The sequence below is a fragment of the Sinohyriopsis cumingii genome, chromosome 6 (assembly GCF_028554795.1).
Source record: "Sinohyriopsis cumingii isolate HCF-2022 chromosome 6, ASM2855479v2, whole genome shotgun sequence".
Classification (NCBI taxonomy): domain Eukaryota; kingdom Metazoa; phylum Mollusca; class Bivalvia; order Unionida; family Unionidae; genus Sinohyriopsis; species Sinohyriopsis cumingii.
This window is the reverse complement of record NC_142966.1, coordinates 156608678-156621946: the sequence shown is the minus strand read 5'-3', so window position 1 is coordinate 156621946 and position 13269 is coordinate 156608678. Positions and strand designations below refer to the sequence as shown.

Below are 13269 nucleotides of genomic sequence, written 5' to 3'. Positions count from 1 at the left end.
GGGTTTCTTCAACTGCCTCATATGCAGCTGGTCAGAAAGGTTGCCCAAAAATGCAGCAACAGTACTAATGAATATTGGGCAAGGTATATGGCATAGAAATAACTCTCCTTGGAGTCACTATGACCATAAACTTTTACCTTTTTAATCTTAAATTAACAGGCATCCACAAAAGCAAGCCATCCACAAAATATGACCAAGGTAAAAAATAGACCAAGTTATTTTGCAGGATCTATTTTTCTTCTTTCAGTCTCAGTGACCTTGACCCATGATTTACTGACCCAAAAACTGATAGGTGCCTTTCTTGTCACAAATACAAGCCATCCACAGAATTTGGTCAAGGTTTGTGGTATTGAACTGGAGTTGTTTCTAATGGAAACCACTTTTCATCCTTATAACCTTGACCTTTAAACCCACGATATCAATAGTATTGCCCTTGTCTCAGATTCAAGCCATGTCCAAAATTTAGTCAAGGCATGTGGTACTGAACTTAACATGTTTTGTAGAAAGACTTTTCAGTCCATGTGATCATACCAATAACCTGTGACTGACCTCATAAACTAAAATTGTCTCCATTGCATGTCATCCACAAATTTTTGTCAAAGCAGGTGATAAAAAGACCCATGAAATAATGTCAAAATCATTTTCATCAAAGAGTCATTATACACTTAACCTTCCACCTTTTGACCCCCAATTCAATGGGTGTCTCAAATGCATGCCATTTACAAAGTTTGGTTAAGATCTCTATATACAAATGAAGATACCGCAAAGAAACAGTCTTCCTTTTTTCAGTCTGTGACTTTGATTTATAAAATTTTGAGTCTGAAATCATCAGGTTTCTTCCTTGTTCCAAATACAGTTACTTAGAAATTCTGGAATTGGTAGATAGTAGAGAACTAGGGTTACTGTGCAGAAATGAAAAAGGGAAAAAATGTATAAAAAGTCTAAAAATCTACATTCATAATTAATACAATGGCACTGTAAAATATGGGTAATTAACTTTACATATAACTAGTAAATAAAGATTTCTGACTAGAACATAATGAACAGCTTATAGCTCTATAAGAAAACAATGATTCAATTGTATATATCGATCTAATTTCTAAAGACCACTGACCAAAGCTCCTATCTGCAGTGTTAAGCCTGATTAAGTTTCAATGGACTTAAACTTTTTATATTAATAGGCAAAGGTATTGCTACTGAATTCACAAATCAAATATAATGTACTTAGTTTGAGATCTGTGGAATCAGATAAGTATGTATATGCTGACACTAAAAATGTAATGACAGCATTATGTAGGCCAACAGGGAAAATAATATGATGATCATTACATGTTTTCAAAATATAAAACATTTTTCAGACCAAATAAAACTAACAATGATGATCTTTATGTGCAACATAAAAGATGTCTGGTGAACTAAACTAGATGCAAGGTTTTCATCATCAGCACTAGTTTACTGATTTTTGTTTTTATTTTAAAAGCTTACTCACTCATTATAACTTCACATGATGCATAATGTATAATGATTAAAGAGTTTACACACAATTCTGCCTTGTTATGATCATTTAATTCTTTACCTTTTTGTTCTCTGTTTATGGGTTGATTAAAGACTGACAAACAGAAATACAAAAAAAGTGTTCCTGGTGTCTCAGTGTGTCTGTGTTATCTCCCTTGTATTTTAATGCAAAGCTTTAATGCTGACAACAATACTGTCACTACCTAAAACGAGATACTTATTTCTCACTATGCTTATGTCTGCAACACAAAATGTTACAAACATATATAAGCATGTGTAACTAAAACAGTACTGACCCAATTTCTAACTACCTGAATCAAAACATAATAATCATGCAGACAATTCAAGCCATATTTTTCCCCAAATAAAGCTGTGTTAGCTCAGAGGTCAGCATGCAAGACTTAAGACCAGAAGGGTGTGGGTTCAAATCCTAACATTGGGTCAGCCCAGGCTGGCGACTGTGGTGTGTCCTTGGGAAGGTACTTTACTCCAAATACCTCAAAATTAAATAATTTTGCTTGCTGTGCTGTAAAACACAAAACTGAACCATCCTCCACCTCAAAGCTAACACCACACAAAACTAAACCATCCTCAACCTCAAAACTAAATAAATAATTTTGTTTGCTGTGCTGTAAAACACAAAACTAAACAAATCCTCCACCTCAAAGCTAACATCACACAGACACCTGAGCAACTGACAGAGCATTCTATAAGCTCCAAGAACTTGTGGTGCAATTGATGAAGTGTAAAAGAAGACAAAGCTACTGAGGCAACATTTTTCCTAGTTTGCTCCTGTTGATGCATCAATTTACATAGCCACAAAAATTTTCAATTGGTGCTGCTACCAGAGAAACTGATGAGCAAGTAAAGCTGTATATTTTTCCTTACTTTCCATCTACTTTTAAAGAAATATTTGTTCCAAAATACTTCGTAAGTAAAAGTGAGATCTCTAAAAACTTAATTTTTTTAAAAAAAATCTGGCTTATCAGTTTTTAGATTATTATATAATTCGTCTTGTAATGAAACATGTTAAGAATTGAATTTTACAAAAAATAAATCCTACAGATGAAATATGACAAATACCGTTAGTCTTCATTCATTAACATGTATTAATGCGTGATTACCTTAATGTATGAATTAAGGGATAGCCTATAATGTTATGTATGGGGTTGACTGACAGGGCTTTTTTTCTTGCACTTGTATAAATTTAAAAGGTCTCCATGCCAGGTAGCCTTATTTCAAATTCTGCCAAGTGGTTTCTAAGTTCTTAAAGGTTTTTCTAAATTTAGTAACAGCAACCATGTTTTATTTCAGATTTGTGATATCTAAACAAACTTTATCCATCTTCATACCAGAAAGCTTTCTGTTGAATTTGGTCAAATTCCATTTAGTGGTTTTTGAAAGAAAAGTTGCAAATAACAAATGGGAACATTCAATAAGCAACAGCATTAAAACCACAGTATAAACTACTTGACCTTAAGGCTAGATGAGCTAAGAACATGTTGTCTAACCAAAGACAAAACAAGGAGTGAAAATGCAATTCCCTTTCAATTTGTTTGGTCTATGCTAGTACAAAAAAAAACACTTTTTTTTTTACCAACTCGGGACTAACAATGGATACATGAGGCTAAAAGAAAATGCATATATTATATTCCTGTTACAATATATGGACTAGGGATCATATGCATGTTTTGCTACATGCAAATGTTTGTCAGTACACAAAAGGCACAATTTGTGCTTAAGGGTTTAAAGTCTTCTAAATTGCTGAAGCAAACATTTACAATGCTGCACAATGTCCATGACAGTTATTCTTACATAACAAATAATACAATGGATGGTTACAAATTACCCCCCAAAAAGCTTGAAAAAACTATAAAAAATCATGACAAGAAAATCTGATGCTTTGAGTAATGCAGATATAAAAAAATCTTAAGTGTCAAACGAGTCCAATCAAGACAACTACTCATCATAATGCTGTCCATGGCAAACATAAAGTACATTTACTTACAAAAATTACATAGAGTTCTAGAACTTGATTATGATCAAAACCAAGGAACCATGCTATAAAAACGTGCCTTATAATGGGGGAATGCTGTACACAGATTCTACTGACCAGTGTAGGGAGGATATGGTCTCTGATTTGGAATATAGTACCCAGAATATGGAGGGTATTCCCACAGTCTGTTAAACTCGGGATATCTGCCATCTCTTTGTCCATATAGAGCCGACACTGACAGATCATGGGGGTTGGGAAGGGATGCTGGGTAGCCAGAATTTTCCTGGAGTTGGGCTACCTCAGGGGTCCTTACAGGATCTGGGTGATGGTAGATACTGTTCCCTGCTGATGCAGTGGGAAGTGATGATTGTGGTGGTGGTGGTTGCTGCTGTTGATGCTGGTGATGATGTTGAAGATGGGGCTGAAGGTGGGGATGAGGTTCTAATCTTTGGGAAGCAAAAGGCTCTGGAGTTCCACTTATTCTTTCCCTGATTTCTGCTTGCCTTCTTTCCACTGAATCGTGTTCTACAATGTTTTGTTCTGGCTCATCTGTCAGTGGCATTCCTGGAAACATAGGCTGAGATAAAGATCCATGTGGCACAGTAATCTGTGGTGAACTAAATTCTGGAGTCTTACACTGGTCATCATCTATCTTATCTTCCTTTTTGGGCAGTGATGTGGATGGTCGTCCATACTTCCTACTCTTTTGGGCATTACTTTCAACAAAGAAGCTTGTGTCGTGTTTTAAATGAGACACCACATGTTCCTGCCACTTTTTGGGGTCACTCTTGTGAATGAGAATTATGTGACGTCGGATAATGGATGTGTCACTAAACGTTTTCTGACATTTTGCACAAGAAAAGGGTTTTTCTCCATTGTGGATCCTTTCATGACGAACAAGTGCTTGTTTCTGAGTGAAACCTTTTCCACAACTACTACAAATGTGATCTTTTGATTCCTGATGCACCTTCATATGAATCCTCAAGCTTGTCGTCTGCTTGAAAGTTTTTGAACAAATCTCACACTGAAACCTACGGACCTCATCATGCATAAATCTGTGCTCCCTTAGCGACTTTTCATATGTGAAATCTTTTCCACACACATCGCAGACAAACGGTCTAATACCAGCATGGACATTAGCATGCTGAAGATACGAGTTCTTCTGCGTGAAACTTTTTCCACATGTTGGACACAGATAAGTTTTTTTTAAACCTAAGTGCTCTGCCTTGACATGGGCATTCAGGACATATTTTGTACTGAAGCTTTTGTCACATGTTTGACATTTAAAACTTGGCCTAATATAACCTTCATTATGAGTCTCAAGGTGTCTCTCATACACCCTCTTGCATTTATAAAACCGGTTACATGTATTGCAGAAGAACTCGGGATCAGAGTGGACGGTTCGTAAATGCCGATTCAAATCCTTATTGAACCCAAATGTCTTTCCACAGATCTTACACTGCTTAGAGACAGCATGCTGACGCCTCCTGTGCTCATTCAAGTGTTTTGCCTTCTTTCCTATATAATCACATTTAGAACAGGGATATGTTTTATTCTCACCTCCTGTTCTCTTTTTCCTTCCCCGTTTTTTCTTGATAGATGGTTTATGCTCACTATCTGAATCCAGCTCCTCCTCTTTTATTATCACTGACTCAGAGGAGGTATTCTCTGTATTTGATTTTTTATCCAAACTTTTGTCAAATTCTTTTATCAACCTTACTGGTCTATTTGACTTTCTTTTTGGTCTTTTTTCATTTTCTGTAAATGTGTTCTTTTCAACAACTTGATTCCTATAGTAAGATCTTCTAGTTGATCTTCTTGTTTGTGGTCTTTCAGTTTCCTCATCCATGACATCATTTGTGGATAAATCTGTGCCTGCATCTGAGGTCACCTTTGACTGTGTTCTATTGGTTTTATTTTTACCTTTTTCTTCATCGTTGTCCATAACCTTATCCTTCCTACTGTTATCATCTTGAGAGAGGTTTTTTGGATCTGAGCCTTTTTTTCTGTTTGTTGTATCCTCCTCCTCCTCCTCAGTTTCCTTGTATGCAGATTCATCCTCCCCCTCTTCTTCCTCTTCCAAATCTTCCTCCTGATCTGTGTTTTCCTGCTCCTCCACATCCTCCTCTTCTGCTAAAGATGCCACTACCTGCTTCACTATTTCTTTCTCTTTTTCGTACATATCATGTAGTAAAACAGGATCACTAGTCTTGTCTTTCTTTTCATTTTCTGTCATACCGGCCTCAGTACCCGATTGAAATAGATCTTCAACTGTGGGCTTGATGTCTGCAACAGCATCAACTTCCTCAAAATTCTTATCAGAGATCAAAAAGTCTTTGCTGCTGTTATAGAACACAACTGGGCTTGGAACATAGCACCCTGGACGGTTGGCAGCTTTGGTTTGAACTGGCTTTCTGGCATCTTTGACTTTTGGAAATTCTTGTAAACTCTGTTGCACAGGAAGGGGCTTCTTAGGAAGCTTTTCTAAAAAACAAAAACGAAACAGAAATTAGATAAACATGAAACTGGTTCCTTCCATGGCATTCAATTTTTTTCTTCTTCTATTGGCTGACTCAGAATGAACAGAATAAAGTAATCATGTGTAGAACTAGTGAGTAATGATGATTCTGTGTACAAGACTGTGTTTAATAATCCATATTTATATGAACATTTTTCACTTTGGACCATCCCTTACTGTGAATAAGGGCTGTTAAAAATTAAAGGTATGGAGTGGGGTAGAGTTGGGGATCAGAAAATTCTTAATTTAATTAAACTTGGGTGGTGGAGCTAATCTAGACTATTATTAGTGCTTCAAGTTGACCAATTCAATTAAGGCTTTATGAGTGGAGTCTTTAAAAAAAGAAAATCCAAACCATGACATGCAATACCCACTGAGCTCTCTTTAACTGATGTATTATCAGAAGTGCAATACGTTGCCTATAGCATTTTCCACAAAATCCACTTTTTCTTGTCAAAACTGAATCAACTTTATCAGAAACATAATTTTGGTCATCAGTAAAGATGTCAAGCAATCTGCAATTACAAATAATAAAGATTTATACATGCTACAAGCTGCAAACTGTCCAGACATCCTATCATGGGGGATGTGGACATTCTTTTATCAGACAACCTCATCACAAGTGGTGACATTACACAAAAGATCACATGCTGCCTAGGACAAAATGGGCTATTAGCCCACTGGAGTTTAGAATAGATAACTAAATGACAGCTGGAGTTGAGAATACATAACTGACAGCTGGGGTTTAGAATACATAAATAACTGACAGCAAGAGTTTAGAATACATAACTGACAGCTGGAGTTTAGAATACATAAATAACTGACAGCTGGAGTTTAGAATACATAACTGACAGCTGGAGTTTAGAATACATAAATAACTGACAGCTGGAGTTTAGAATACATAACTGACAGCTGCTAGTGGATAAGTAAAGTCTGGAGATTAATCAAATCTGGAAACGTCCAGAGAGGAACTTTAATTATGACTGAATCTATATTTACTCACTTTTACATCTAATTCAACAGCAAACTTTACTGACCCTGATCTGCTGTTGCATGATGTGCTGGCAGATCTTGGTCTGTGCTGTTTGTTAGGAGTAATCAGAAGAATAAATAACATAGACCCTAATCTGCAGTTGAATTATGCTATGGTAGATCTGGGTCTTTGTTGTCTGCAGTTTGACCTGAAATGTCTATTTCATTTGCTGTTGACACGAGAAGGCATATAGGCAGTGAGACTTACAGGAGTAATGGCTTTACGATGGTGTGCCATTTAAGGTTTCATGATTTAACTCGTTATTTTGCATATGTATTCTTTCAGTTGTAATAACTTTGACCGTCGATGTGGTGCCTTTCCTGTCTCAAATATAAGCCATCCACTGAGTTTGGTGATGGTTTGTGGCATAGAACTTTACTTTGTGTGTGGAAACCATTTTTCATCTCTGTGAACCTTTATGTCCTTTATATTCAATCTTCGAACATCAGAATCAACATGTGTCTTCCTTGTCTCAGATCTTCAAAGTTCAGTCAAGGCTTGTTATACAGCACTTGAGTAGTTTTGTGGAAATAATTGAGATCATTAACCTTTACCCCTTAAAATGAATAGATGTCTTTAGTTTTTCCAATGTAATATCATTTGGAAACCATTTTTCTTGTAGTCATTATGACCTTGATCACTGACCTTTTGATCACAAAATCAATAAGTGTCTTTTTCTCAAAGGCAAGCGCAAAGGTTGCTCAAATTACCTGGAATAAAAGTTGAGTAGAAATAGCTGTTCATCTGTTTTCCTCTCTGACCATGGTGTTTGACCATTTTGACCTGAAAGCAATCGATTTCTTTCTTGTCCCAAACTATATTGAAAGTTTGGTAATGGCAGATGGTGGTGAACTCGTGTTGAAATGAAATAAGGAACAAACATTGTAATGAGATATGCTCTGCCTTAGGAAGGTTTGTAAACATACCAGTTATTAATGCCCAGCACAACTTACAATGTTTTGAAACGCTAATTCAAGCAGTGTTAGAACATCTTGATTTGCATATATTTATGAACCAAGTAACTTGGTTACTGAGAGATCTGCATGCAATCCAAATTCATAGCCATGAAAATGGCATGCACAGATAGTTGATATCAAGTAGCAAATGCTTTCCTTTACAAACCTGGAGACAATAGATGGCTCTCAGGAAATCATTTCTGTACTCACTTGGCAAGCTAATAAATCCATAATATATAGTCTTTGGGTGTGTGTGTTCAACTAATTTTAATTATGTAATACTTACCTGCCAAATAGCAATGCTACATCTTGTTATGTTGTTCATTCCCCATCCAAGGAGATTGTTAAATAACAGGTGGTCTTGAATAAAAAATAGCATGACACCTATCGGATACCTTACCTACAGTGAGCTTAAGAGCACTGGAGAGAGCTGCACTATAGCCCTCAACAGTGGATATTGATCTTTACCTCAAAGAGAAAATACCATTACAACTTCAGTTAATAGGAACAGATAGGATTAATGTATTTCCTATTCACTTATTACACAAAATTCTCAACTGGTAATAAACACCTCTGAAGCTGATTGCCCTCTGGCCTGAGTAATGTATTTGGCAACTGGACTCAAAACCTGGTCCTGGCAGACAGATCATTTGATAAGAACCAGGCATGAAGGTGTATAATTTTAGGAGTGTTGTGCAACATGGACCCTCTGTGCTGAGACAGCAGATCCCACCTCAGTGACAATTACCTGGGGTCATGGAGATCATTGAACCACAATTTCTAGGGTCACTGGGAAGCTATCAGGGTGAGCCATGACTTTGAAGTCCTGATGAAGAACCTAAGAGAATAGTCTTAAAGATGGGATGGCATAGGTGTACAGTCAATTCCACCCAATACTGAATGTGTCCAATGCCCATACCTGCAAGTCATACACTGGAGAGATATAAAAATAAAGCTTGTTGTTTAGCCTTGTTGCAAACAAGTCAGTTACTGGTTTCCCCAATAGACCAATCAGTGAAGACTGCTCAAACATGTCTGAACAAGATGTCTGACAGAATATTCCTCATATCTGGAATCTGACAGACTCTGAGAAAGATCTCCTCCAAAGTTGTCTGTTGGAGGAATGCAGACTTCCAAGCTATGAGAATGGGCATGAACATCTTCACTAGCCAAGGTTTCGTTATGATAACCCTATCTATACATTGGCATAATGAGCAGATATTTCTGTGCTTGTCTGTGAATTTCATTGGATGCAGCAGCAAGCCACCGCATCCAATCAAAATTAAGCTGTTAAAATTTGAACATTGTTCCAACATGATCGAGACCAGGGGAGCACACAACTTGCATGGACTGACAGCAATTTTCCACTGCTGGTCCATGTTTGTACAAATACCTTTCACTCAAATACACCTATAATAACTTCCTTCTTGTATGTAGTCCTACTTTCGATGTTAAACTTAAAAGTATCCTTTTGAACTCAATTGACTCCACCATTTTCGGACAATGTACAATCCACCCACTATTATATGCTACTGATTAGATGGCATTACATACAAAGGGAGGCTACTCATGAAATGTGTAAGTGATTTGGATTTTTAATGTAGCTGTAACATATATACAGTACGTGTATGTTTGTTTTCAGTCTCTTATTTGAATTATGCCCTCTATTTCTCAGTATGCATATCTGTATTCAACACTAGTTTTAAGAAATATTTTTTTTCTTCAAGTAGAAACTTTTTGAATTGGATGTACATGTATGTTATAAACACAATTTGTATGCATATAAAAATTATCATATTCATATGCATTGTATTCTGGCCATATGACTTAAGAGCACTGTAGAAGCTCTACATTGTAATGAATTTTAACTGATAGGAGTAAGTAGATTAATTACCCTTAAACAAGTTTGTTTTACTTTATGAAAGTTCACTGTAAAAAGGCAGTTGAAAAAAAGTATAAACTTGATTGAAACAAACCCTGCAACATGTACATGAGAGCAAAATAAATGGGGATGAACAAACTTTCTGACTGAATCAAAACAGCTAATATTGGAGTGGATCTATTTTATAAAGATGGGCTTTCTTAATGTAACCATTCACATTCTAGCTTTGTTACAACAGTTCATTGATATGGTTGCAATTGATAATATTATTATTTGTCTATGTAAGTGTAGTAACATCAGGCATTGGTTAAACAGTATCTGATTCGCTGCTTTTTTCCCCTGTATATTCACAAAAATGACTGACCTTACAGCACTTCTCAAATTACACAACAAAGCATTGTCCCATACATTTAGACCTACATAATTGCATTTTTATGCTAAATATTGAACAACTTAATATTTAGACTCTGCTTTCTATGAGCTGAATAATTTCCTATTTGCCCAAATATTTATGAAAAGAGACAATCTAACCAATACTTCCCAGACACAGCAATGTCCACCATTATTTCCTGCTGAAAATTTCACTCACGGTTTCAATCTGATTTTATGAACAAAATAATACACATGTGGCAGTTAAAATCTTCAGGTCACTGATTCTGTTCTTAAAACACAAATTTGTATGTTTTTATCATCAAATGATAACTTGCTGAAATCTGCCAGTGATAGTTGCTATAACCCAAGACATTCACCACACATATCTGCTATAACTTAGGAAGGGTTAATGGTCAATCAGTTATCAAGACACATGCCTGTGAATGGGCAAGAGTTTGTTTGTTGGCACAATTGAAATTAACACCAGCTATTTGATAGTTCGATGCCTACTTTTCGCCCTGAGGTACAACACCAGATATAAATGGCTAAGCTAGGGAGCATCTCAGAACATATAGACATCTGACGTGCATCTAAAAAAGCATAGGTTGAAGTTGTTTTCACTTGCCTAAGAGAAAAAAGAAGTTTTCCTTTTTTTTAGGTGACTTGGTCTCCCACTTCACCTGCTAATGGATTACAATGTTATTGTAGCTCCCAAATATCAATCTTGGGTTAGAAACGGCTTGTACAGAGCTAGTGGTTTATAGATTTTACTCAGACCACTGGTGTTAAATAACATTTCTTGTATCTTGCTGAAGACGTGCGATCACATGCCCTAGTGATGCTGCATAGCTCACTTTATATGAGCTGTCCTGAAGTCAAATGAGTATTTTTTTCAAACTTTACAGGTGGGATAATCAATGAAAAACATATATTTGTGTATATGGCTTCTATTTGATACATGTGCAGAAAATGCAGCCATACATGTATTAGAGCCACAATTTGTATATTTTCCAAAATAACTGCCATAGTACTAATCTCTCAGTGAAGTGTTTAACCCTTTGCTAATTAGCAAAGTTTAAGGTTTGAGGTTTATTTTCTGCATTCATTCAGTTTTTGTCTTCTCACAATTTAATGTCTTCTTTTCATTGATCATTTAGAGGATCGGATGATAAATACAAGCACTTTTCAATGTTCATTATTTCTTTTTTATTTTCTGAATAGATTTAAAAACATAATCTCTCACAATGAAATCTACATTTTCCTAGTATGGATTCATTTTTCAACATTTTGTGTATTCTATCATTGGTCATATTAACTTGTTTACTTTTTTTTGATAAGTGATTTGAATTCGAAAATGTACTCTGTTTGTGAGACATATCTATTTTACCCAGGATATCAATATTGCTCCTAGAAATGCACATTTGTTGAACAGTAGTTAAATTTAGCATGGCCTAACCTAGTTCTACAATGCAAGACTTAGATATGTATGATGGTGGACCAATGTCTTATTGCCTTGATATTCAATGCCATGCAGCTCTGATCCATGTTGCACAGGGAACTATAGGCAAAACTGTAAATAATATTTCACATCAGATCACAGCCCATATTGAAACTATTTAATTGTTTGAAGCGATGGTAGCCAAGCAATGCCTAAATTGGTTGAAACTGAGGTATATTTTCTTAAACAAAATGAATGTCATAATATTCAGCAAGATGCAATTAGACATATTCACTTTATTAAAGAAAATCCTAAATTCAACAATATATGGCACTTCTCAGCTACCAGCCCTTCAACCTAAACTGAAATGGCATTCAACAGATTTTAAAAATCTCAACTGTTTGCTTGTGCCTAAATTTATTCAGTAAAGGAAAAAGCATTAGATTAAGAATAGTATGGCTGAAGAAATTAGGTTACAAGCTGTGCAAAAATGTGAATATCGCCTGCAACCTCTGCAAGATGATCTGGAAAAATTCCCTGGTGATGTGAAGGCATGGTAGCTTAATTGTTATAATTGTTAGAGCAATTGTGAGTCACATCGAGCTGGTTCTGTGTTAGGAAAAGTCACCTAGTTCCTATTTCCTTTGTATATCAACCAATGTATTCAAGTGCCATTTAACAAAAATAAAAATTCCTCTGGCGGCGTGGTTGGAACAGAGCTACATAGCATCAATGTATTACGGCCGTAATATGTTGACCCTCCCCTACACATCGGGTTGATGTACTGCATTTTCGACAAGGCTGTTAGCTTAACTTACTGGAAATCAAAACAAGGGAAAGATCAGAAAGAAAGCCGCATTCATACAATAATAGGCTAGAACTGTCAGAGGAGGCTAGCACCATCCTTCTTTTACACGACACATAAGGAAAAAAGCTAAAAAGTGGAGTAAATGATTTATATTTTAGCACCTTTTTCCATATTTGAAGATTTGTCTGAATCATAGACATTCTGAACAACTTTCTTCATTAAATCCTCTAAGAAAATGTATGCATGCTGCATACTCTCCCACGGTCCTGTTATTGTAAATGTCTGCTTTGTTCGGTTAAATTTGACTCCAGTTTCTACACTGAGAGCGAACAACTCGTACTGCAGACGGTCCTGTGGAAAAATTTCCACAAAATCCGGGGCGAGAAGGGTTGTCGTGGAGCCGAATACGCGGGGCATCATCTAAATTTTAAACCCACATCAAGATCGACACCTGCAATTAAAATTTAAGTACGATTGTTATTTTTAGGCTCATTTAGCAAAGTATCTTCAGCGGCTAAAAGCAAACCGGAAATAGTCATGGGGATGGGGTAATTAAAGAGAGATAACTCCCAGAATACAGCCGGAAACCTAACAAACTTTAAATTAAGCTGTCAAGTTAAGGGTGTTCTACGACAGGATCATCACAAGGACGTCAAGTTTCTTAATAACAAATCACTCCATAACTTTCACTGAGTTTTTATTATTAATAATTTATTATTATTAGTAAGCAGAAGAAGAGATGAAAGAAAAA

General features: G+C 36.1%; 1 protein-coding gene across 1 annotated transcript; it reads right to left on the bottom strand.

Moving 5' to 3' along the window:
* Positions 1-1332: 1332 nt before the first annotated feature.
* LOC149798343 (uncharacterized) lies at positions 1333-13036 on the bottom strand. Its single transcript, XM_089963487.1, has 2 exons — positions 12680-13036; positions 1333-5995 (listed from the first exon to the last, which is right to left on the bottom strand). The coding sequence occupies exons 1-2, from the start codon at positions 12936-12938 to the stop codon at positions 3621-3623; spliced, it is 2634 nt and encodes an 877-aa protein (XP_089819613.1). The 5' UTR covers positions 12939-13036; the 3' UTR covers positions 1333-3620.
* Between the last annotated feature and the right edge of the window lie 233 nt (positions 13037-13269).

Bases quoted from the DNA above. Each gene is read 5' to 3' on its own strand.
- LOC149798343 (XM_089963487.1), bottom strand. From the start codon at position 12,938: ATGATGCCCCGCGTATTCGGCTCCACGACAACCCTTCTCGCCCCGGAT. The intron at 5,996-12,679 runs GTGCTAAAATAT...TTTGTTTTTTAG, and splicing joins ATCTTCAAATATGGAAAAAG to AAAAGCTTCCTAAGAAGCCC.